Source organism: Phallusia mammillata, chromosome 4 (assembly GCF_965637545.1).
Source record: "Phallusia mammillata chromosome 4, kaPhaMamm4.hap1.1, whole genome shotgun sequence".
NCBI lineage: Eukaryota > Metazoa > Chordata > Ascidiacea > Phlebobranchia > Ascidiidae > Phallusia > Phallusia mammillata.
In genome coordinates this window covers 15,557,969-15,585,072 of record NC_137255.1, presented here as the reverse complement: position 1 = coordinate 15,585,072, position 27,104 = coordinate 15,557,969, and the positions used below count along the sequence as shown (strand labels likewise).

Below are 27,104 nucleotides of genomic sequence, written 5' to 3'. Positions count from 1 at the left end.
TGACTTTGAGGAGAAATCAGGTAGCCGGCGATAATGCTTGCGTTTGAAACAACAAGGCCCTTCGACCCGGCACTGAGCAAACAAAATCGTTTGCTGGTGTTTGAAAAGTGAACCTGCTGTCTACGTGGCGCAAGCTGATATCACTTTCTACATCACCCGCGTCTAAACGAGCAACTAAAAACACTCACCCGCTGTCAGCACGCCATTGAAACTGACCTTCAAATAATTTTTAAAAAGTACATGCAAATCCCTCATCTGTTAACACGTTGGCAGTTTGCACGTGAATAGATGCTATCGTTCTGTAGAAGTGAAAGAAAAAAGTAGTTGATAGTTGATATGGTATGCAAGTAAAAACACCTAGACTATTTTTAAAGGTTAAAAATTTTTATTACTTAAATCGATTTAGCTAAAACTACAGCGATAGCGTTCAGGTGGTCGAAAAAAAGCCATTATTGGTTTTAGGAATAAAAGGTTTTATTTCAAGCACAAAATATTGGACTACATAATTTCAAAATGAAACATTTCACATTTGAAAAAAATATGCGACGGTACAAAAATTATTGACAACATGAAATTTGGCAAACAAAACAATTGTGGAAATATGATTGTAAAGTTGCTAGAATTGGTGTAAAACACGTGATCCCTATGGAACTCAACGTAAACTGTAAATTAATCGCATTTTACGAACATTGTGTCAGAATGGCCTTCCGTGAAAAATACTAATCCCTGGCAGCATTGAAACAAAGCCATCCTTCCGTCCATGCAAGAATTAAACACCGCCTTCCTGTTTAGAAAATCTGTGCACATAAAGCACGTAATTTGCACAATATTTGCTCACTGTCGAGTTGCCCACTACCGCGATCGACAGTCAATTGAACGCGAACGCTGTTGTGCCTTCTTTTTTCCCGCGGTCGCCTTATAAGCGGAGAAAACGGGTTTCACAGATCAACTGTTGCAGAGTGCCCGACCGCGCACAAGTGTGAGAAAATTCCAGTGAGAAATAATTGTTTGTGAACTATATTCAAAGACTACTGGTTTATTACTGAAGGAATACGAAACTTGACATCAAGATTGTGGCACGTACGCAGTAACAGAAAAATGCTGAAGTTTATACTTGGATATTTTATTGTGGTCGCATGTTGCGGCTGTGCCGTCAAACTCGACCAGCCGTGCAATAATAAGGTGAGTTGCTGGTTAATTTGTTTGCTTCTCAGTGGCGCCGGGGGCTTAATTTTACTATCACTGTCAAAAAAGGTACATTAGTTTCTACCTAAATTCTCTGCAATCATAGGCTTACGTTAAGCCAAGTAGCTTTTTTGAAATTCCTCGCCACGAGTGATCAAACGGAATTAGAAGTTAAAACCCCTAGATCGTGGTCCTAATATTGTACGGGTTTGTTGGGGTGGAAACCGACGTCCTTTTGTTTCGGGTGCGTCGGTGTTGCAAACTTGTGTGTCCGGGATAAAGCGGGATTAACTTTGCAGGTCACTGCACCGATTAGTCGCGAAACATTCGAAGCTTTGACAGAACTGGACTGTCGGAGCGATTAGCCCATTTCGGAATCTAAATCCACATTCAATCGGTTCAATGTAGCGGGAAACAGGAAATGAGAGTAGACCATATTTGAATATTGTAATTTTTATTCACAGGGCCGACGAAACTCGTTTTTGTGGAAAATCAAGCGAAACCCGCCAGCCTACTTTTTTGGGACCATTCACGTCCCATACACGAGAGTGTGGAGCCATATTCCCACCTTTTCAAAGGTAAGACCGAAAATTAAACATCCCTTATTCATGGTACACTTGTGTTGATACTTAGAACGTGTACTTATGCACTAAAGCACATTTTTGGAATTTCTCTGTGGCGGTGGGACTCGCACGCACACTCCGTCACCAGCGTTCCGACAATTTCTACCTTGCACCGCAAATTAAAGCCAATTATCGTAATTCGACGGCTGCGATATCTACGTAGCCGGCGCATAATTTCATGTCGGTGCTTGTAAATCAGTACGCGGGGTACAATTGATCTGTTGGACGAACCAGCGGGAAACCTAATATTCCTTTCCCGCGCAGAGGGCTTTCCGCAGCAGTGAAAATGTTTTCTTCGAGCTTGATCTCACCAACGATGATACCAGGGCGTCCTTGTCCCGATGCCAAATGCTTCCCGGTGGCACAGATCTCCGCGAAATCCTCCCCAGCGACCTCTACCAGAGGCTTAAAAGTCATCTGGACTACGTGAGACGCGCCATGCCCGGCTGGTTGACCTCCGAGCAAGCGGGAAACGGTAACGGAAGTTTTTGAATTTGTCATCCTAAGGTCTCTTGTGTTTTTATAAGGCCACCCAACGCGATCTCCGTTAACGCTCGCAAAAAATACCCGAAATAGGTCTTAAGGGGTTATCGTTCATATGAGTAACCTCCCTTAAACTACTATTGGTTCATGTTACCGACGGCTGTCGTAAATATATCCTCTAACTCTTGAAACAATTTTTATTTTCGAAATACCAACACAAGTATTGCTGAACCGTATCTCCGGAAGTATCGGTTCGTGTTTTCAATCGCTTAAACCCAACTTTATGTTCTTCTCCCCTAGGGTGGTATGCCGACAATTTGTTCGATGCGATTGCCGGCAACTGGGAACGCAAGAGGCCGGTGTGGGTCATGCTGATGGTGAACTCCCTTACGGAGGCTGATATTCGCACACAAGGAATTCCTGTACTCGACCTGCATCTAGCGCACGAAGCAGGCAGGCTTGGTAAAAACGTCGGTGCCGTGGAGGAAGTTGATGAGCAATGTAAACCGCTCAATGGGCTTAACTTGACGCAGGTAATTATAAAGTCTGCATGACTGCGTAAAAACTAAATGCGGTGGTATCTGAAACGTTTTTACTGTTCAGAAATTCACGATAAGTTGTTGTTTATACATAATCGATTTGGTTTAAATTTAAATAGAACTCTCTGATTTCATTGTATAGTTGTCACCCCCAACTTCATAAATTAAAAAAATAATAGTATTAAGAAAATGACGATATACAACTGAAACATGTAAGTTTCATGCAAATTCTGTACAAATCTAAACGCCATTTTTTAACACAATAGGTTTTGTTTGCTTTGAATCACACGCTGCTGATGCAAGAACGTTTAAGATTCGGAACAGTGGCTCCCCCGTACACAACTGACGACCTAATACACCAGTACAACTGCGGGGATCTCAACTCATCAATCTTCGACAGTGATTCGTCCCAGGTACTGAGCGAACTTTCTGACTGCTGTCTGACCGTGAAGAGGGTGTTACTTGCTAGCTTAATGACAGCTTTCGCGCTTGAAAATATCCGTTGGTTAAGTTGGGCGCAGTCTTCTCCAGCCCGAGATTCAAGGCCCAGCGCACGATATGTCCAGGATGTAAATTTTGCTTGACTGACACCAGGATTTGTATGGCAGTTTCTCCTTAATAAATTATTGCGCGTCGCTCGTGCTATCTGAAAAATTGCTGAAATTTGTAGAAAACATCAATTAGCATTCCACCATATTTAATTAAATGATGCTTGAATGCAAAAATATTTAAAAAGACATTCAAAATCAATCCTAAACGTATAGTCTGCACATCCGTTTTTGAAAGTCATTGGCATAAATAATAAATCAAAATTCCATGTGGTTTTGTTACCTATACACAGGCTTTTCTGCAATTATTCCTTTTTTTCAGTTTCCCAAACTGGTAAATGACACAGATTTGGAAGGCGAGACAGAAAGCAGGGAGGCCAAGGAAATGGCTGATAACGTTGATTACTACTTCAAAAAAGAGTTGATTTATCGACGGAATGAACGAATGGCTCATCGCGTCAAAACCCTGTTAAAACAACACTCAGACGAAAGCTTTTTCTTCGCCTTCGGTGCCGGTAAGCAAACATTGTTTTTACGTGTGGTTATTAACGGATGCTAATTCGAGTTTGTTCTCCCGTCAACAGTCTTAACCTAATAGAAACGAAGTATTCGTTTTGGCCAAGTCTGTGATGAGCAGTAATCAAATTTCATGCCTGATTTATCTCTGAACTTTCTGCTCCTGGAGAGTTAGTCTACACAATGACACGCTCCCGTGCACAACTTCGACGTGCGTGTGTGTGTGTTTGTTGCAGGCGAAAACATATTATTGCGGGAGCGCAGGTTAAGCGGTTAATTTATTTGTTTCGCGCGAAGATAACTTTCACCCGTCTAGCGCACGTGGCGCTCGTTATAGCTTCGTCATGCTACACAAGTCCATCGCACACGGGAAGCTAAACTTGTTTTCGTTCACTGCCACTCAAAGGAACCAAAATTACTCGATCAACGGTATCGTAACGCAGGCGAAGTTTGCCCGGGATTTTGGTGCCGAATTTCGCGTGTGAAGAAAACTTGTGTAACCGATCTTATTTTCTGAGTGCCGTAAGCTCTGTGTATAGACAAGGCAATTCCCTTCATGAGTTTGTATCGACACTTCCAGACACTGCAGCTTGCTCAGTGCTGCAATCTACGATTGTGGCTATAAATAATTTGGAAGATTAGATAATCTGCAAGGTCGTAGCCGTGTGTTTTGCCTTTGCACTGGCGCTTTTGTGCATTGTTTACGGCCGCTATTCACCGCGCAGCATTCAGGAGTTACGTTTCCGCGTGGGAAAATACTTGTTGCAGTCTGAACAATCCAGTACTCGTAGACTGGCCGAAAAACATTCCGTAGTGCCGTGTTTGCCGTCGGAAAAAATCTTTAATTCGCGCTGCCTATCAACACAATTAAAATCTCGTAGCCTTTCGGTTCTCGACGACTTATCTTTATCCTTCCGTGTTTGATGTGATCTTGGGGGCTGTCGTCCGATTTCGCAAAGGTCGGGTAGCATTAGCGGTGTGCTCGGAAGCCATTATGCGTGCGCTGCCGAAGTTCCCGGTCTCTTGGCAAATATTTGCACGCCCGTTTATTTGGACGCTGGATCTGTGTCTGAGAAGCTGGTCTTGGCGAAGTACGCGTCCCTAAAACGGTCAACGACCAGAATAGGGATTACATGCGTGAATGCATCTGTGCCGATACGGGGCGTCGAACAATCTCATCTAATGTTACCTTTCCTGACCTGTCTATCACTTCAAGTTAACACGTATTTTTTGCGGCCATATGAAGCAAACATTAAAGTCTTTATCCTCGTCCAAATAATGTTTAAATTTGGTTCAAAAACATGTGTCTGGTTGAAGATTTTACCAAGAGTTTGCGAAACCGTTATTTTGGGGTAATTAATCAACTACGTAGCGCGTCTAAATTTCGAAGGTCGACGGTTCGCAGAGAGGAATTTTCTAGACCAGCGCGCGGCGGTTTGTGGTCAAGATATTGGTTTGATAAATCGCTTTGATGAGGCGGATAAAGCAGATATTATCAGCGACTCTCGAAAAGTGTAAATAACGATTGCTATTCCAAGGAAGACAGGCGGCAGTTGAGCGTGTGCCACAATGCCATCAATCGTCTGTGTGCCTATCAGTTTGCGGTGCGTTGACAAAAGAGAGTAGTTCTGGAATCTTAGAACACGTTCCAGCTCAGGATTCTCACAATGTACCTTTGCTGTTTTGTCCCTTTTCAAGCGGGAGCCGATGTAACTCGCCCTGGGTGGCGAAATAAACATTAGCGTAGTAAGAGGATTCAATGTGCGACGATAAAACAGCTTTGACCTCGTATTGTTGTGCCAACCTGATTTATGTCAACGATGTATCATAGTGTGTACATACATCAATAATACCCACTTCGGACTGTGGTAAGATACGGTTGCGCTTTTCGAAGACCGACTTCTAAATGCCCTTCGAAAGGCCCACTAAGCGTTCTAGTAAATCTGTCGCTTTTCAAACATCAAAGTCCCCAGTAAAGCGTCACATGCTTAAAGATTATCCCATCGCTTAAACCGAACCTTCTGTCAAAAACGTCAAGCCCCCTTCGTTGCAAATTGCCTGCCACGCGTACGCCAATTTTCCAGTTTGGCCCTAAACCGTATTTGCCGGGACATCGCAGCTTCGGTTTCAGCCTCGCATTTCCTGCTCGAAGCATGGAAATTGAATCATTCGCTTAGTTCTTCGCTTACAAGTTAGCGTACAAGGCATGTGCTCAGCAGTTGCTGAGAATAATTAGCAGTTTTAAAACAAAGGGTGGGCTGTTCAGTTGGTTAGTGAGAAAACGCAATAATACGCGCTTAAAGCGTGGTTAAAAATTGCCGTCATGAACACTTTCTGTACTAGTACATGTCACTTACCTCCGTGCGAAAGTCCAGTAATTACTTGCCGTTAAGTTAATGAAATCGTTTGGTGTTTGCCCGAGGATATAGTCAATGTTTATTTGAAAACTAAAGTGCGGCCGCGATTTAGCGAATTCCAGCGACGATGTTCGGACTGTGATGACGTAAAAAAACAAGATTGGCATTTTATCCCTTCTTACGTAAAACACCAGACTTTTTACAACACTGTATGTATTTATTGATTTCAAAATTTCTGACGCATTACGAATCCCATCCGAATTTGCGATCAAAGGTCACATTATGATTGCGTAATATGAAAGTTGGTAGCCGGAAAAACAACACCATAACAGGCAACAACGCGACACCTTTGTGCAAATTTATGAGTCAACGCGTCTCTACTTGGTTTACCAGTATTTGACTAAGGTGACTAATGGGTGAACAGAAAACGGCAGCAGGCTTTCTGTCATCGCTGCGTGGTTTGCACAAGTCATCGACGCTACGATCTTTATCGCAAAGGACGTCGGTGCGACTGATTAGTCGTGCAAACAGCGGTTTGTGGACGTATCAATGACCCCGCTAATCCCGAACTCAACCAGCGTTTGCGCAGGGATTTAGCAACAACGGCCTTAGACTTTACATTACCATTGGCGTAATGCACTTGTAAACACAAAACGCCAAAAATATAGGCTAGATTCACACAGGAATCACATAAATTTGAATTCCATATTTACTTGCATGTAGTCCTGACTGACAATTAGCGGCTTAAAACTGAATGCGGTCGTCCAATACGTGGGCCGTTAAAGCAATTAAATTAGCCAAGATTTGTGTATGTTTTGCCGGATCAGAGGAGGATAAGCGCATAGCGGCGCTTACGACACCCGTCACTCGTCGTTTCTCATCATAATTTTCGGCGGGTCCACTGATCTTTCTTTCTGGAGCGTCGAGCATGTGAAAACATCTTCACAACTCGTCTCGACGTTTCGCGTCATTCTCACGGCCTACGCGCTTTGATTTGCTCCCGACCGAGAAAGAACGTGTCGTAGTACGCGATGTCACGCGTATCGTGTTGGATGCGTGCAAAGCAACTGCTAATTTTATAATTGAAAGGTGCGGTTTTAGCACAACAGACAAACATGTCGACAGGCCTGGTGGCTCACCAAGGAACGTCTCATATCGTCCACAGTAAATGTCATGAATTTGGGGCGTGTTGATTTCCCACACCCCTTCCTATGCAAACATTATCGCCTGGGTAGTGGGTCGCTGGCGATGGCGAGCCTATGCACGGCAAGTCGCATTTTCCCTCAAGATTGTCGGTTTTCGCACGCGATTTGTTATTTCATTTTTACAGAGATTTTTTAGCTTTATATTTTCGTTATATCACGGCGCCTTGAGTTTTTGAGAGAGCCAGATGTTAGCAAGGCTTGAGGTTTGCGAGTTGTTGTTGTGTTATTTGGACTCAGCGTTCTCCTTCTGAGAAAGCCGTAAGAGTTATTCTACACCTTTGCTTCGAATGCACTTAACAGTACAAGTCACCCGCGTCGGTTTTATCTGACTCCATCTTGAGGACGGCATGCCCATATTTGGCGCAGTCTCGTCAACTGCATTTCACTGTTTTGCTGTCTCTGGTGACTTCATTGCGTATATCACTGATGAGCCAAAATAAACAAGTTAAATTTAGAGGACCACAAACCAACGCCACATCCGAATTAGGGCTTCCTCAAACCGCTATTCAAGTTTGTAAAAAACTCGTTGATGTTATGAACATGTAACCTGTATTGAAGTCTATACGGAATTTAACCTGTGATGAAATATACGTCTTAACAACGCACCAGAGGCTTTTTAATTCACGCCGCTGTGTAATCGTGGATCAAACAAGATATTGTAGCGTGCGTGAGCCAACTTTGTACCTGACGCAGTCCAGATGACCCGTGCTGCGTTCAATTACAAACAACGTGATTCGACGTCAACCCCGTCCTACCTGTGCGTGCCTGTGGTGTAATTCTCAGTTTCTTGGACTCTTTTCGTCGTCCAGGCTATTTTCGTTTGTTTGTCTGAGCTTTGCTTAGTACATATACGGCTCACGATTCTGTTCCCGAGACGTAACAACGACGTGTTTTTAAAGTTGGTAGCCATTGTGATATAAAGACCACTGACGTTTTAAAATTCAATCCAAATATTTGCTTGGGACTGGAATGGTACCGCCTTCGTATGACGGCATGAAAATGCGTATTAGCGTTCATTATTATGGGAGAAATTCGGATTTTCTGGCGCCCGTCTGTGCAGGAAACGATTCTAATCCTGACAAATGTTATCTAGGGTTGGGGGAGGCGCGAAATAAATCACATTGACGGTGTCTTTGTGCAAATTTAAGCGTGTCCGGACATTCGAAAGATGTGTAATGAAACGTGAACCGTGACTGATGCGTTAAAACGAAAACAGGCCGCTTGGACAAAATCCTCTTCGTCACAGAGGAAAACCGTCGGGCGAGAAACGATGATGAATCGCTGACAGATGTTGGACGATGTTTACTAACATGGCGCGTAGAGCGGGAGTAGGACAGGCGCCTGACCTTAGACTCAAAGAAACTTGACGTTTCAAACCTTCTTTAACCTTTCGTGGCACCAGTCCGCGTAAACAGTGACCACCCTTTGTTTATTATTTGCGTAAACCGTTTGCGACCTGAGGAAAACTGCTACCACCCACTCGGAACATGCCACAAACTGAAAACTTCTAAAATCACATATTTGAGCTAGGGTAATGAATGTTGTCTTTTGTGTAGTTAAGTTACTTTCTCACTACACTTTGTTAATTTTCAGTACCACCTGTTTAATTTGGTATGAGCGGTCTTAGGTTTATGGGTGGGAAACTCATGTTATTATCTCGTTCACGGCATAAAGTGACTCAAAATGTGTTTGTTGTGTAAATACTCGTCGGTATTTCCTCCATATCCAAATGCGAAAGTGGACGAACACATGTCGACGGTGTTGGGTTCAAGTGTTCGAAATTTCAGTCTGTACTTACTTCCGAAAAAAGTGACAAATTACCTGTCACCCGAATGAAAACCAAGGCCCCTTGAGCAAATAACGAATACAGAACTTCTTGCAATGTAACGCACCCACGTACAGGGTGAGGTCGAATCCTCTTAGAACAGCATCGCCACGCGTGGCTAATTCAATGTAGGATTATTGAATAAGTAAGTGCCGCGATTTGCTCAGTGGCTTCTGATAACTCTTTAGGCGTAAAAACGTTGTTTGTGTTCCAGCCGTGAAATAACATCGATCTAGAGATCGTATCGGGCGGTCCTTTGACCTACTACGCGTTGTGCGCCCCCAACATAAACCCTGGCCATTGTGAATTGGCTAACGAGCAGCGCAAAGAAGTCCAACAAAACGTCCAAGTAGCATTAGCATCAGCGATCCAATTCGACACAAAGCAACGCCTGTTGGTGAAACAAATCGACCGAGCACTCTTAACAGAAACTCGATTAACGAAACTAAGCGTAGGGGAGTTGAAACGAGTGTCGACGTTGTTGATTCGGTGCGGGGCGGTAACATCAAAGAGATTTCGCAGTGTTCTGGAGTTTGACTAGCGCAGGAAAAACATTAAGACTAAGGGTGTAAATGTAATCGCTATTGAATTTACAAAAAAACTTCAAAGCCTATTACTAATTGAATTAAAAGTAAACCTCTGTTCTTAGAAGCAATTATTTTAACCATGTAATTTATGACTTTAACAATTGTTCAAAATGTGACACTATTACATTATACTTCTACACACTCTAGTCTAGACAAATATACCTTGCGAAAATTGAGAAGTTACTCTCTGTTGAAAATTCAAGAATTTTCCCACGAATCTATCGCCTGAGTTGGTGGGTTGTCCCTAAATCGTAACGCACGCGATGTTTCGGCCAAAAAGACGTTTATGAATGGGAGACGATCAACTAATCCAATTTAATTACTCGCCTTACGCTGTATAACAAATCGTAATCGCCGCTTGCGCCAAATAAGTGTGAGATATGTTGTCAAACACCTAATAAGGAATGCAAAGTTATGATGCTTAAACTCCCATTGGCACTTTTCTGTTACTTGGCACGCCAGAAGCATGACATTCGTATAATCGAGTACCTTTGATAATAACCGCTGCCAGTCATTAGCCGACACGAGATGGAAACAGGTTTTTCGCCAAGCCGGACAATTGATGTCTGTCAGTTGGGCTTGGGAACAAAACGGGTGGCCTTGTGATGTCGCTCTCAATTACATTCGAACACGTGGAAGTGAGGCACGAGAGTTCTCCAACACCACCCTGAGCGGCACATCACAGACAACGCCGCCCTTTTGTTTTTACACGGGAGGACATAGTTTATTTGTTTAAGAAGCCAGTGTTGTTACCACATTTCCAGAAGTGTAAGAGCAATTATCTGAATCAGTATGCTTGGCCGCAAAAGTAGAAACTTTCTGTACACGCGTTGTTAAATGAGTAACAGATTGCTATCTATTTGACGTCATAGCGAAGTGGGAAACCAGATACAATGCGCCATCTTGTTAAAGAGGAAATTTCTATTTGGCCTCGGATCAACTTTGATTGATTCTGTTGGTTGCCGGGAATGTCATCGGCCGTTTGGACTCGTATAGTTTTTCACCTGGCCCGCCCTGCTTGACCGTCTACCTGGCGGTGAAGGAAGCGACCCAAGCCCTCTAATTTCCCCACCACGGATAATTGCCTGACGGTGTGCAGTCTATAGTGAAATTGAGCTGTTTATTTTGCTTTGCGCCCCCTGTCCTTTTAGGGTCTTCTTGTTATCGCATCTCCCCGGTAGACTACAATGACGCGGCCGTCAACGCGGGCAGAAAATTGACCCGCGCTATGTTAAGTATGTCCAGTTCTGACCCAGTGTCGGAAAATTAAATATAAGCGCTAAAATTACGGCACAAAAATAAACACCACAACTGTTGATGGGAGCAGCGTTGTGACACGCAATATTTATGTTTATATTCTGTGCAAGTTACAAAATGTTTTTAAACGACAACAGCATTCAATTTATTTTACTTTTTTCAGGCCACTTTCTTGGAAATGGATCAGTGATTGACTTTTTACGCAAGGACGGCTTTGAGATTGAACACTGGGAAGACGACGTGACAAACAGGTTGGTAAATCAATGCAAACTCTTCTCAACTTTACTTCAAAGAAATTTGCGGTTTGAACCTGCTACTGAACTTTCTGCAATTAGCGTTTCGGTTGTTTTGCATTCCGTCTGTCGATCTTTATTATAACCGGTTAGACGGGCGCGTGCTTTGTACAGCGGAAACATTGATATACGTCTGCTTTGTTTTTAGGGGGAATGGCGACGACTTTCCAGACTTGACCCGAAAAATTGGGGCCAGATCGGCTAATAAGAGGCAAGTCAAACGAACCGGCGCAACTTTGAGGTAAATTGGTTTTAAAAACTAAAAATTATTGGTCAATTGTTTGATTTATAGATTTTTAGTAAACTTCGGTATCTATTACAGAAAAACTGACAAGGAACAGAAGCGCAGGAGGAGACAAAGACGTCGCCATTCTGACAAAAATGGCAGACGAAAAAAAGAAGTGAGGAAAGAGAAAAGAGGCAAGAGCAATAGGTGAGAATGATTTATTCTTATTGCTCTTTCGTATGCTTCCTTTTAAGTACTGTGTATAGCTTGGCTCACTGCCTTAACTATTGTAATAATAACTGTTAATTATTATTAACAGGTCATCCAGCAGACTTGACTTGTCCAGCTACGAAATCAGCCAAACCGACGAGGAAGTTTATCAACAAGATATTTCGCCGGTCCGTGTCATCAACCGTTACCCGACAGTCAGTCCTGCACTTCACGATATCTGGCGCAATGACAAAATTTCACGACGCAGCCATCAATATCCCAACAACCAACCTCAACCGAGTTACACGGCTTGGGGCACTCAACGCAAAGACTCTTCTTTTTATCGCAGTGTGGTTACATCCAAATCCCAAGCTCTGGACATTGAAGTATGGGCAGAACGTTACCAAAAAATGCTGGACGCTCAAAATGCCAGCAGCTCTGTGCAAGTCAGTTACCTGCTGGTCAGCTTACTGCTTGCAGCCGCAGTAATAATGTCACCAATCTTCGCAACTCTTTGGTGAACTCGTCACGTGGCACTTTGATCGATTTTCAGCGGAGAAAAAGTGGCCAGTCCTCGACGCCTTTCGCCCATACGTACTGAGTTTAGATTGAAACTGTGAAAATGATGCGAGTAAATCGTGAAGATGCTGCAAGTGAATACGACGCCCGATGAAACCAAGAACTAAGTGGAGGAATAAGAAACAAATGACGAGGTAAATTTTAAAATAATTTATTAGAATTGGTTAATTACAATTAAATAGGTAAAATAACTAATTTAAGAAATAAAAAAATGCACAATTACTAGATTTTTAAATCCGAACTTTTTTTCATTGTTGTAGATGTCGATTTTCGAGAAGATTACAAACAATGAAGCACATTAGACACCAAAAACCGATCATTAATTCAGGTGAGAAAAAATTTCAAATTTTTTAACAAATTCATAAGAACATGATTCAAACTAAACATATTTTATATTTTTTTTTAAATTTTGCAAATACAAAAGAAACTGCTTGTAAAGATTCACGCAAATAGCAACCTGGTATCTGCTCTGGTTGTTTAAATAAAACTATATGTTTTCGTTTTTAATTTAGATTCAACGATTTGTGATGAGAAATCCAGATGGTTCAGTATGAGAGAGATGATATTCAACTGACGTACCAAAGACGAAACTACTACTCGCAAAGTTTTGCACATCACAAAATATTGTTTATTTTTTAGCGCAAAAAAGTCATGTTCCAACGTTTGCTTACCGTATAAAATAAAACAAAATTACACGTAATCTGTTTAGATTTGTGGCAAGGCTCAGAAAGTGATTAAATACTCGATAGGCGCAGGTGGCGGTTAGCCGGATTTCACGGGTTATTTATCAGGGTTGGCAGCTCCCTCGCATTCCCTTTAAATCTCTTAATATCCCAGGTTCGTGCGCATTTTCTACACAGGCAACTTTCGGCTGGGGCGACGAAAAACTTAAAAATCTCGTACTGTTTAAAAATGCGATTAACGTCAGCACTGCGTCATGAACATTGCAGGTGGGCAATCCTGCTCTTGGAGCCGCTTGCGTTTCATGTTGGACGGGGTGTGGGGATTTGTATGTACATACCGGGGTTACGGGGTTGGTAGGCGTTGAACGATGTGCAAACAGGACCGGGTGAGGAAAGGGATTGGTGGGTTGTGTCATGTTTTTTTGCCAGGTATGGTGAATTTACTACACCTAAATGTAGGGGACCACAATACATTGTTCTGTTAGTGTTGTCAATAAATCCCAAACCCGCTGCGGTAAAATATAAAATCTTAAACGAGTTTGGCTGTTGTGAAGTCCAAATACCCACATTTGCAAAATGGTTGCTATAAATAATTTTACAATCACCTGTAACTTCCAGTGTATTATTTTACATCAGCTACCTATAGTGGTTAACGTAATTCAAACTAGCACAACCAACTCTGAGATTCTTTCATTTAACAATATAATTTTTCAAATGTATCTGTGAAAGCCAAATATGTTCAATGAAAAGCGTATTGTTGAAAAAAAGTTCATACGGGTGGAACGTTGACCATCCCTAATATAGAGTATCTTATCTTAGACTACATCTCACATATACACATATATTGGTAAAATTGTAATCTTGTTCAGGGCTGACTCATACGCATGAGTTTAAATATGTACCGGTGTTTAGGGAGGTAAGACTTTACATTTCACCCAATTCACCTACTAAGATAAGCGAAAGAAAAAGATCAGATGCATAACCGATGCGTGTTCGCTGTCACACGTGGCTGGCAGGGTACTTTGATGACAGCGATACACGCATTGCAAAACCCAGCATGATTCATCACCTTGAACTTGAAGGAAAGATGGACAGAGATCAAACCTTGAATCACGACCCACACAGACCATTAATAACAGCTGGGCGTGCTGTGTCGTAGGCGGGGCACATTCCAACCGACCAAAATCGAATGCATCATTGCTTGTGCGGTTGTGAAGCGACATAAAACCACAAACACAACACCGTTTTAAGTGTTGCGAGTTGGTTTATTCGACCACAAGGATCTGTGGCACTCATCTTGTCAGTAAGTGGTTTGTCACATCAAGTTTTCAAAACATTTTGACGACAACGCCTTTTTGGCTCAGACAGTTGTGGCTGCCTTTAAGGGTCTGGCGTCTATGTCTATTGGGTTGGGCTTGTTTTGAAAAACGATGTTTAAGCTCCATGTTGCAAGATTTAGTCCAAGCCACCGTGGTCTGCAGGACTTAAGCTCCTTGACAGATTGACGTCGCCGAATAAGTTTTTGTTTTATTAACATCATGCAAATACCCATAAAGCGCTGATAATGCCACAGATAAACAAGTAAACACACAAGTTAAATAAATATTTGTGTGTACTTTATACAAAAATACTTCACGAATTCGACCGGATTGGGAAAATAACGTAGTTCATTGACTTTCATCATGTCGATTTACAAAGCCTTCGGATTTTGCAGGAGTAGGCTTATCGATGTTAAACTTTTCGGTGGGGCTTTACTCCCCACAACTCGCTACACAGGGTAATAAAAACATCATTCCATTATTGGCGGCAAAGGAGGCCGTTACTCTGCGTTGGTTAAAGCAACAAGTGATTCGAAATCAGACAAGCTCTTAATACAATGAAATGAATGAATAAGGGTATGAGACCATCGACATCCGTTTGATGTCAATCCTCGATTTTGGGACCTACTCCTGTTTCATTGATTGACAGATAGATTTGATCGGATAAAAAGTAACTTGTCGGTTGGAGATTTGGAAAAAGATTAAGTTTGTTTCGGGACAAGAGAAACAACGTACGCATGCGGTAAAATAAAAACAAAAAACGCGTTGTTTTAATCGATGAATTTATTTTCGAATAGGACCCAAAATATACTACACTTGAAACTAAAATAATGAAATAACGTTTTATTCCAAGGCTAAAAGAAAAAGTATTATGGAGAGCATTTAACTTGAAAGTCTGGTATACCCAAAAGTAAGAAATTTATGGGGAGGCCACCACGCGGAATTTCCACATTCCATATTCGTGTTTTGCAAATTGAAGCAGATGCCAAGCTTCTATTTTTCTCGGAAATGTGCAAATGTTTGTTATGGAGTAGTAAAAGAATCATCGCACTATGTTGCGCCACTCTGTTCGTACACAATTTGACGAATTCCTTTGGTCAGACTTACTCCTACCCATACCAGAGAGGCTCAAACAAGAACAACACGTTGCACCAACAATCTGTGCCATCAAAGGCTGTGTGGGCTTGCACGCGATTTGGTCTTGCAAGAAAGCGGTTTTCAAAGCACATCGACACGCAAGCTGTGTGCCCTTTCCTACACCTGACAGAAGTTTTTGCGATTCGGTGTGCCAAAACCCCGACAGGCCATTAGACCTCGAACGGCCTCTTTAACTTTCAAGCAGCTCTGTAACATTTAGGCAGACCTGCGTTTGTCTTTTAGTGATTAAGTTTCACACGACGGGACAAATGACGGGACATGCAGACGCGAATAACCGTCCACTTTAAACCTTTAAAAGTTTTGTAGAGCTATACAATTAGGTACACAAGACACGGACTTGAAGAGTACCTTTACTGAAAACAAAATTGCAAATGATGTAGAATAAAACACATTTTATTGCGCAGACGAGTCGACAAAAACAATTGTCATCATCAGTGACATATTGCACAACCAAAAAGAAAGCGCGTTTAGTTAGTTCTACATAACGGGCAATATTATGTTTAGTCAAGTTACTCATTGTTAAGTACAGTTGATTGGACTTACAAATATAGCTAGGACCGCCTGGTCTAATTTTGCACGCAATGTTATAACGCAATGCTGTGTTTTAAAAAGCAGTAAGCAGTTTTTAGTGTTTAAGTCAGGTTCCGACACTTTCCTCGTTTCTTCTTAAGTGGCACGCGCCTTAAATGTTTGAAAGGCAACGTTGCGTCGCCATGAGGGCACTTTTGCGGGACCTCGTCGAACCGTATCAAAACAAAATGGGGCCGTTTACGGTCGCGCGAAAAATTAGTCATAACCCAGTTTCCGTTCAAAAAGCGCCTTACCGAACTTTTATTGTCTGGGGTTAAAACGTGGCGCCCTAGAAAAATTTAAAGCCAACAAAAAAGGTGGTGGCATTCACTGACTGTTCCGCACTAGTATTATTGGAGAGTGTACACTCCTTATCTAATTTGCGGTAAAAGTAATCGTGCATGACAAAACGTCACATTCAAACGTGGCAACTAAAATTACTTAAGTATAGTGTTTCCATATTATTACATACTTTACAAAAAAAGGAATTGCAAAATTAAATTGACAAAATCGTAGATTGTTGTGGTTCGAATGAAGAGGACCACACTGTTGAGAACACATTAAAGTTTGTCAATGTGATTACTGTCTTTATACGAAAACATCAGGCTACAATAGGTCAATGGATGAGTTGAGATCTTCATCATGCTACTCTGCGGTGCTTGTAAGAGAAACAGAACAAAACTTGTGGACTCGTCGCGTTGTCTCAATTACGCTCAAGCACGGGGATGAACAGTACTCCAGCAATGAAGCGCCACCGCGGATCAAAGCCCGCCTGCCGAACGTTTGTCTTTTCGATCTGATTACAGAGGCCATTGACTGTCGTTGGAAAAACATATCACAAAGAGAGACTCTAGCCTGGTTTTGGTAAGTTGACCTCCCGCTCACCGCAACTCATGCACGTATGGATCGGAAGGTGCGGTCGACCAGTCGCACGGTTTAATGTGTTTTGATCTCCGCGATTTCACATTCCTGATGTTATCACTAACATATGCAGCATTTGGTTCGCGCTTTGCCGCGTCAGATGAAAAAGGGCTTGCAAAGCGTGTTATACGCAGATAAAAATTGCTGACAGAGATAGCAGAGCTGATTTCGCAGTTATCTGTTACTCTGACACGCCTTGACTTGCTTCCAAATACGTCAAAAATGTTCAGATTTGTGGTGGAAAATGTCAACAATGCGTACAACATGAAAAAGAAAATGTCAAAGCTCACAGCTGTTATAGGATAAAAGATGTTTTTACCCTAAAAAAACGAAACGTTTTTAATATGTTAGATTTAGCGCACAACTGTGTAGCATGTGTTCGGGATGCCAAAATGCGACTTTCTAACCAAATTGATACGATCTGATTTTTTTTTCTGTGTTTTGTCGTTTTTCAAAAGACATTTACATGCAGGGCTTGCAGCAACAGTATTTTTTTAAAAGCACATGTTTAGCTACGCACATAAAATATATCGACCCGCATGCTAATGCTTTTGACATTTTCGTAATGGCGCAAATAAACCACAACAAATATTTCAGACACGACAGATGGAAAATACGGTGAAAATTACATCGCCCTCGAAACTTTTACAGCCTTAACTAAAACGGAAACTTACCTAAGCAGAGAACAACAATCCGAAACGCCATCATTACCGTTGCCAAGCCAAGTATCACGGACGTTACAATAATATTTTGGCTGCCTTGGTGCAAAATCATCATTTCAGACAGTATGCTTGCCGTGGCAAATATAAACACGGGATAAATCGTAAGGACGTATCTACAATATTCCCGCCACCAGAAATTTTCAAACGCAAACCAAATCACCATGACTGTAAGGAAGACTGCCAACGACAGCGTACAAGCGTCTTCGTTCGAAAGGAGACCTGTCCCAAAATTTTTTTTATTATAGTTTTGCATTAATTTCAAAATTATTTCTTTGTACTCTCCAATGCAATTTTGTGAATTTCTTTTACTTACCCCGCAATTTAACGTCCAAGCCCCCTGTACGGGTAGAGTAAATAACCACTTCGGCCATGTTGAGTGTGGAAGCGACAGACAGATTTGCAGCGTACATAGCAAGACCATTTTGAACCAAAATAACAAAACACCAAAGCATTTCTGAAATAGAAAAATAAATCTTATCGTTGAAAGCGGACAATAAACATAAAAACAGTGGAACACCGTACTTGGGTGGTTCTGTTTTAGTTCCTGAATGTTATGGCGGACGTGGTAGTAGGACAATCCGGTGGCAATGTAGGAAAACAGAGACGCAAGCATAACAAGGGCGAGACAGAGATCTAAGTTTTCTCGGTCGAAGGAAACCTCCCACGGCATTATGAGCCCGAAAGCCAGAATGTGCGAAACGACGAAAAGCTAAAAAATGCTGTTGGTATTAGGAAAGATTTTTGTTCATTTGCATGGTGGTTTGCATTAACGTTGAGAAAGCACTTTTTCCTAATTTTGTTATCACGTGGCTGACATTAATTTTAAAAAAAATGTAAATTCTGTAATAGCATAAAAAGCAGGTTTGCGAAGATCTTGTATTTGGTAACGTGCAAATTTTTCACAACGGACCGAAAACCAAGTTGGGACAAAGATTAATGTTTGATTGTTGTTGCTTTTTCACATCTGAACAAGTGCACAAACATATTACCCTGGGCACCAGAGAAGATTCAGCGTTAACGGGACTAAATCTGCTGTGACTGAAGGCTGATGCGACCAGGTAAGTGATCCCAATCAGATTCCACAGAAACACGATCGGCCATGACACCCAGAAAAAAGCGTAGTTAGGCAGAAGCTCGTGTGAGTATTTTTGACTGAGATTGTGCTTCTTGTTTTCATACAGACCTGAAAAACAAAACATTGAAGCATTTGAAAGACATTTATGAACTCTGCACAGGTTTGTCTGTGTATTAAAAACCATAATGATGTTTGTGACAACGTATATAGTAATTTGGGTCATTTTGTTCGAGGTTTGCTGAATATTAACCCTAGAAATTTTAAACAAATCAAGTGGTCAGCTTTTTGAAATCAACTTCGTGTAAAAAATAGAATTTGTAACCCTAGTCTGCTAAAACGTTTGCAATAAATATTATTTAGTTTAAGTACTATAGTGACCCGAACACAATCCACAAATTTGCAACATGTTACAAACAACGTTTGGCCTTAAATCTAAACGATTAATAATACGATGCATACAATTTCGCGCTAAAACACATCGTTAAAATGTCAAAAAGTGTCACCTTTTACATCATGTCTTCGCAAATAACACACCACGATTGATCCGCTGGTGGTGAACCACGCCAAAAGCAACAGAGCTGTTTTCAACCGATCCATTGCTGTTGAAAACACAACCAGAATCTGCAAGTTCTGTTGAAAGCTCGGTCGGACCTTCCAGGTTCCTTGGTTACAGCAGACGTGTGTATTCTGGCGGATAACATCGGTGGCTCCACGGAATATGCCGGCATAGATGAAGGGTAAATGGATTATTTTGACATCGCCAAGCATATACGCGGCGTGTGGTTTTTCCTCATCGTTTTACCACATGGGTCCGATCGATCACATTCTATTAGGGAAGACCTTTTGGCACAGCAGCCTACTTTTTGTAGTTATCTGCTTTGCACTTTTTATGCGGCTTAGGTTTAAATTCATCCGGACAAAACAGTGGCACATGACAATAAAGTGTCATCGCCGTTATAAATAATTAACTATTCTATCGATTTGCAAATTAAAAAAATTTCATCCACAAATATACTTTCCCTGTTGTTTGTTATTAAACCTGTGTGTATTTATTAACTTAATAACACAAAACCAGCCCGGGAGAGCAAATAGTTTTATACGAACGCAGGCAATAAAGGGAACAACTGGCAAACGCAGATGTTTTTCGTGACAATTTCAGAAACCAATGGAAAGACAAACAAGCGGTGTCAAAAAGAAGAAAGGACACTTGACACCCATTCCGAAGTCACCGAAAGCTGGAACCTCCTCTCTGATTTCCACTTGACAAAGCCGCGCAAACACAGGGTACAATGCATGTACTTGGGTTGCTCGTTCCGCCGGTAAGGGGCTGATACTATTTTGGATCCGACCTTAAGCAAAAGATTGGTCGGTCAGATAATCGATACTGGGTCCACGCGGCGTCAAATGCAATTTCTTGTAAGTGGGTTCAACTTGGTACCACCTGTCGATTCTGAGGGGGAGACGTCGTTTACAGCGTTTTCTGACTTGGATGCCGTCCCGAGGTCTATCGAACTTTAGACTCAGCGAACGTGCGCAGAACGTTATGTAAGCCTTAAAAATTTGCCTGACTGTATCGTATAGCAGATGTTGCGTTAGAAATGCCACCCCCAAGTTTTTTGTGATTTCTCTTGGTGAACGGTAAACGGTATTTGGCGTATTGTCTAGTAATATTAACTGTATATTTCTAACTTAGTAAAGGTTAACAAAAATCCACTCGGTCGGGCGTGATAATAACAAAAAAATCTTTGAGGCAAACAAAACTACACGGTGAACAGTAAGGTTAAATAAATAAAAACGGACCTAAATAGAAGAAGAAAATTCAGTGTGAAAAACCACTAAATCTGTCGCTATATTTTATTTGTTTTATCAAAACAAATGCATTTCGCTATAAAAAGCATCATCAGTGTCTAAAAACAAAATAAAAAGCGGGATAAAAGCAAAAAATACAAAAAACACACACCCCCAGACCAACCGCAAAAAGCCTTTCCTCTGTCTTACAGGACTGCAAATGCAGATCGGCAGGTATGGTGCTGATTAAAACCACGAAAAAAGGCGAGGAAAAGATAAGGGCGCAAAACAAAAAAACAAACACGATTGTAACAACAAAGCGATTGCAGTCAACGAACCGCAGGAAGGACCATCGCTTGAACATTTATTGTGGCGCCCGTTAAAATTAGCCATTTGTTTTCACAAACGTCCAATTTTTCAGTCCGAGGTTCCTCTACAAAAACCACATTATAACATTGTGCAATACCTAACTTTTTTTGGAAAAGTCGGAAATGTTTATTGTGGTTTATAGAAAAGAATTACTACGGACCTAAATAGATTCAGCTAATCATAAAACAAACATAAGCGCATGTGTTTGCAACATTTTTTCCACTAGGTAATAAATTGAGTATGATTTGCTGCGCCAATTGCATGCTGCTGTCAAATGAAATAGAATATAACCTTTGAGTTCATTTATACCCATGTTGTTTTTTGCAGGTCAGACGCCGCTACAACCCTCTGTTATTGCACGGACGCCGCTGAGAAAAACAATACCAGGTTCTCTGTCAGAATCACTTGACATTTCAAACGAGCACGACAACGTGTCGGTGTTTGGATGCCGTTGATAGTTGGACAAAAATCGCTTGGCCACAAGATGAGCTAAATTTAAGAAAACAATAGGGTGACCAAGAATTAGGAGAGAAAATAGGCTACGGTTTTTCGCTAAATCAACAGAGTTCGAATCCTTCTCGCATTATAGACAAATTCGAAAAATTTTTATAAGTTCAAAAATTTAATTGATTTTGAGTTTTCACTTCATTACTTAAATCTAAAACAGAAATCCTAAACAAAATGTTAGTGGGTCGTTGGTATCGGTCATCGGTTCGTCTAGACAACTGCGTGTGAGGGTCCAACTTTTTGGGATCTTTTTAGACATCCATCACTAGGACTACTTAAGGCAAACTTTCTCGCCTAATGACCTACAGTGTGTTGTTTTAGTGCAAATTCCTTTAAGTCCGTGTACTAATTCTAAATGGTCAGTTTGTACGCGTCAAAGTGTAATTTATGAAAAAAAAACTGAATAAACTAGGGGTTTGAATATAATAACTACTAAGTTTAAAAGAAATATTTTCTGTATTCAATCTATCTTTTTTCAAATCCATTACTAGAACACCTATAATTACAATTATATTTTGGAACATATACTGAAGATTAAATAACAAACAGTTAGCTCCGTTCATCTAAAGTTTAGATTTTAGATTCTAAACTCAATGCAGGCCATAGCCAAAAAATGTACATGTTCATTTTGCCCTTTTGATACATATAGATTGTTCCAAAAGACCAAAAGATATGTAAAACGGGGATAAAACCGTGGCAAAAACACTTTTTTCCTCATTTTAAGATCACAGACACGGTAACAACTTCTCACTACTGCCAACGCGTGTTTACTTTTAATCGCTTCCTTTTCGTACAATTTGTCTTTAACAAGATTTTAATTTACAGATATACTTTCATGAAGCAAATAGAAAAATAAAGCAGATAAAATGCAAGATAAAAAAACACATACATATCAAATAACAATTTCTGATTTTTCCAATCAGTGGAAGATAATTCAAGTCTTTATCACATTGAAGAGGTAGAGCTACCAACACCATAACTTAAGTCAGCCGCCCATTTAGCTAATTTTTGATAGATGCATGGCGCAGGAGGTCAATAATTTACTTGTAGGCGAATTACGAACTAAATTTTAGAGTTAGTGTCACTGAAATTACAATAATAGTACCTAACCCCAACCCTAATAGTACTAACCGTCAGCATGTTTGGAGATATGCCGTTTTTAACAGGATTTGTGCTCTTTGCGCCACCTATCGAAAATTAGCTAAATGTGAGATTGACGTGAGTTATGTTGTGAGTAGAATTTCCCATTGAAGAATTATGGTAACAAACATAGATATCTTGCACTGGTTTCACGTCTATTGACTGCCAGATATCTAAAGTGTCAAATTGATCATTTTCATTTCATTTCGTGGTCTAGTGATGCACGCCTTTGTGATCTCTTGTTTCTTCGTAATATTGCAAGAACAACACGGGCAATTAACGCCACAAGGACAACTGCAAGATCTACAGAAGCAATTATTAAATTTTGATTGCTGTCCGGCAAGGCCCTCAACTTATCGATCAAAGCAGATGTGGCAAGGATCAACACAGGGTAGATTGTGTAAATGTATCGACAGTACTTCTCAAAAACGAAGTTTTCCAGCACAAACCACGCGATTACAATGACCAGTAGAATAGCGAGGGCGACTGTGGAACCATTGATTACTGATATGTTACCTGCAAATATAACAGTAATGATGTTTTTGACTGGTTAACTAGAATGGTGGCTTTCTGATATACTACCATTTTATATATTCTATACGATATTTACCAATTTACTATACACATCATTTGATCTACACATATGATTGTTTTTGTAAACAAAAACGAATGGGTCCCCACACGCGTGTTTGTGCGGATTTACGGTAAACAAATGTTGCGGTGATTTTTAGATTTTTAAGGACAAATTTTTAGAATGCATTAACCCAACAATAAAAAAAATTTGTTCGTATTCTTTTTGCACTATTATTGTCATATAATTACAAAAACTTTAAAAAAGAACAAAAAAAATAATTTCAATTGATTCTCTTGCTTTGACCCAGATATTGTGGTCCAAGGTCAGGTTTCAAACACATTTTTTTTCTAGAAAGCTGTAACAGTTGTGTTACAGACACTTTAAATTAAAAAGCAATTTGCTACAAGTGTATACATAACAAATTGTTTTTCATTTAACTTTGTTTCGCAAAACGAGTACCATTGACCTGTAGTAACCTCTCAGGGTGCACACGCCAAACGACTGTTTGACCTTTTGACACCGTTTTCAATAGCACGCAGTCCTTGGTGTTCAACAACACCGTTTAACCTAATTTATACATGCCTTGAGTATTGATTCCTAAATCGATTGCAAAAAACGCTACGTTATGACGAAAGAAAGTTCTGAACTGTGTTAGTGATACCTACTAGTTGACATTAAGTAACCCGTAGTCAAGCGGCGGCCAACCTGACAACGAGCATTTAAAAAACATTTATCTTGCAAAAATGTCAAGTTTATTTTTTCATCTTTATTTTGATTAACAAAGTTTTGCTTGACATATACGAAACCGAAGCACGCTTATTAGGTTTAAATCACGTCATAGGTGTGAAACCTTTGCCAAAACTGAAAATGTGAGTGATAACTTAATAAAACGAAATAGCATTGCTGTGCAAAACAGCTGATTTCTAATCACCGAAACGACGTGTCGTGAAACGTCTGTCCGACGTCAAGCTGAGCCCTCCTGCTATCGTAAAACAATGAGTTACTCTCTTGGGACTTCTGCCTGCCCTACAGTGTCTTTCTTGACCAAACGAGCGTTAGACACATTTACGTTTCGGGGGCCTGTGGGTGACCCGCTGGGTCAATCGGGGTCAAACTTCTGGAGGATCAAGTACAGATTATTAACTAACATGTGCCCAAATTTAAATAAATTAGAAGCACTCTTTCTTTACCACATGAGCGATAAAAACCAGCGTTAAAAATTTACGTTTCGGGGGCCTGTGGGTGAACCGCTAGGTAATTTGGGGTCAAACTTCAGGTGGACCAAGTTTGGATTAATATCTAACATATGTCCGAATTTCAATAAATTTAAAGCACTCATTCTTTACCAAACGAGCGTTACAAACCAGCGTTAAAATTTTACGTTTCGGGGACCTGTGGGTGAATCGTTGGGTAATTTGGGGTCAAACTTCAGGTGGACCAAGTTTGGATTAATATCTAACATATGTCCAAATTTCAATAAATTTAAAGCACTCTTTCTTTACCAAACGAGAGTTACAAACGAGGGTTAAAAATTTTACGTTTCGGGGGCCTGTGGGTAAACCGCTGGGTAATTTGGGGTCAAACTTCAGGTGGACCAAGTTTGGATTAATATCTATCATATGTCCAAATTTCAATAAGTATAAAGCACTCTTTCTCGACCGAGCGTTACAAACCAGCGTTAGACAGAAAAAAGAAAAAAAGAAAAAAAAATACGGACAAAACCAATATGTGTCCCCTTCAGGGAAGGGGACCCATAATAAACGCAATAGCGTGTGTCTATATTCGCTAACTGCAATAACACAAATAGCTAACTGTTTTTTGCTTTAAATAACTAATATGCAAAATTAAAGCGAACGCCGATGGATAATTACCTCGCAAAACGGCGGGTGTAACTCCGAAACTGTCCTCATAGATAATGATATCAGCAAGGTTCAAAAGGGTTGCAACAGTGAGCCAAGTGGCCAGAGTACTCAGTCCATTTTGTATCAAAATCCTCATCAACCAAAGTACCACTGCAAACATTGAAAGAAAGGTTTACTTCTTATAAAGCCGGCATTAAGACTCATCTAACATTGCAAAACAAACCCTTGTTGTTTGCTTCTAAAGCGTCCACGTTTTCAGTCACTACTTTGCATGACGTGCCGATAGCAAGATAAACTGACAACACTGCAATGAGAAGAAGTGCAAATGACAGTCCCAAAATTTCCCTGTCAAATGCAAACAACCAGCCAACGGTTGAACCGAACGCCAGGCAGTAACCAAGCCAGAAAATCTGCAACGTGTAACAAAACTGATATTAAAACCAACAAATGAACTGATGACAAACCGCCGGATGTTATTAGCAACACAGCCTTGTTCAACTGTGTAATGCCCAGTTGTATGAACTGCTAGTTGACTTCTTAGTGCAGAAATTTGTACATACCTTGGGTACTAATGTGGGTGTCATTTTAACAGGACTTTTCTCATCCGCAAGGCAACACGAAACCAGAATGTAAACGATGCCACCCAAGTTCCATAAGTATATTATAGGCCACACGATGGCAAATGCAATCGCTTTTGGAGATGCTTGCTGAAAATACTTATTATCCACGTCGCCATTGGAGCTAAAGAATAGACCTAAATATTTGAAAACAGTTTAGTAAACAACTTTTTCAAGGTGGCCTACGTCTACCACAGCAAACCAAAGTATTTCATACCAAACATACATACAAAATCAGTTACCTTCAATTCCGAACGTATTTAGATATGCAAAGACAAACGATCCAAGGTAGCAGACAAACCCCAACAAGGTAAGTCTACCACACCATAGAGCAGTGGTTCTTAACCTTTTTTCTTGCTACACCCCTTTCTAATCACCAACCAATTTTCGCACCCCCTTCTGTAATTGCTTAAATAACAAAACCATGGTAATTTAATTTTTATACTAGTAATCCCCGCACGCCCTAGGAACAGTTCTCGTACCCCTTCGGGGTGCGTGCACCCCTGGACCCTGGTTAAGAACCCCTGCCATAGAGTAAACCAAAGTATCTCATAACAAAAACATACAAAATCACGTACCTTCAACTCCAAACGTATTCAGATATGCAAAGATAAACGATCCAAGGTAGCAGACAAACCCCAAAAAGATCAATGCTAACTGTGCTTTGTCCATGGTTACCGCTTGCTGAAATGATTACGCTTCTGTGCTATACACGTCTGACGCTACTTCTTTATAACAAGCCAAATCACGCGGTTGTAGGCACTCAAGCGTAGCAGTTACATAACCAGACTCGCAAGAGGGGAACCGTCGCAGGCCAATAGTCGTTTTTTGTAACCTACTCAATGTGTGCACGGTTTTGGTCCCTTTTTCATGGAACACTATTAAAGTTGGTTCTTTGGTGACGTTACTAAGAAATTCTCCCTTGATCAGTGCGTTGGTCACTTGACTTAGGATTACATAACATTCAGCAATTATGTAACTGTGTGCTAGCATCAGCTGTATTTGGTTGCATAAATTTGGCAAACATTTGTGCTTGTTACGTAAGAATTGAAAAAAAATCATTGTGTCATTGTTGACTTTACACGACATAACAATTAGAAACAAAATACAAATTTAGTTGTGATTTTAAAGCAGAGGTGTCGAACACGTGGCACGTGTACCAAAAGTTCCACGCGGAGCATTTGAAAATGGCACACGAGTTTTGCATTTTCAGATGATAAACGTTAGGATCTGTCACGCAATTAAATTTATTTCTATTGATTCTTCTTGGCCTTTATTCTAACTTCAGTAAAGATCATCAGTAGTATAGTTACAAAACCCAGTAATTAAAATTGTTCGTTTTTTAACGAAACCGAAGCATCGTTGC

The 27,104-nt window shown here is 40.8% G+C and overlaps 3 protein-coding genes across 3 annotated transcripts; 1 reads left to right on the top strand and 2 right to left on the bottom strand.

The window, feature by feature from the left end:
- The first annotated feature begins 873 nt into the window (after positions 1-873).
- Positions 874-13,133, top strand: LOC145223372 (metalloprotease TIKI1-like). The gene is made up of 12 exons (XM_080089789.1): positions 874-1,182; positions 1,650-1,763; positions 2,073-2,283; positions 2,592-2,824; positions 3,097-3,243; positions 3,701-3,893; positions 11,289-11,376; positions 11,567-11,659; positions 11,741-11,851; positions 11,964-12,567; positions 12,694-12,761; positions 12,946-13,133. Exons 1-10 carry the CDS (start codon positions 1,099-1,101, stop codon positions 12,373-12,375), a joined length of 1,686 nt encoding a protein of 561 aa, XP_079945915.1. The 5' UTR covers positions 874-1,098; the 3' UTR covers positions 12,376-12,567; positions 12,694-12,761; positions 12,946-13,133.
- A 2,837-nt stretch (positions 13,134-15,970) lies between these two features.
- Positions 15,971-20,666, bottom strand: LOC145224354 (uncharacterized). The gene is made up of 5 exons (XM_080090830.1): positions 19,385-20,666; positions 18,796-18,989; positions 18,329-18,515; positions 18,120-18,260; positions 15,971-18,025 (listed from the first exon to the last, which is right to left on the bottom strand). Exons 1-5 carry the CDS (start codon positions 19,647-19,649, stop codon positions 17,742-17,744), a joined length of 1,071 nt encoding a protein of 356 aa, XP_079946956.1. The 5' UTR covers positions 19,650-20,666; the 3' UTR covers positions 15,971-17,741.
- Positions 20,667-20,721: 55 nt separating this feature from the next.
- Positions 20,722-26,540, bottom strand: LOC145224355 (uncharacterized). The gene is made up of 5 exons (XM_080090831.1): positions 26,317-26,540; positions 25,682-25,875; positions 25,345-25,531; positions 25,131-25,271; positions 20,722-23,201 (listed from the first exon to the last, which is right to left on the bottom strand). The coding sequence occupies exons 1-5, from the start codon at positions 26,408-26,410 to the stop codon at positions 22,882-22,884; spliced, it is 936 nt and encodes a 311-aa protein (XP_079946957.1). The 5' UTR covers positions 26,411-26,540; the 3' UTR covers positions 20,722-22,881.
- Between the last annotated feature and the right edge of the window lie 564 nt (positions 26,541-27,104).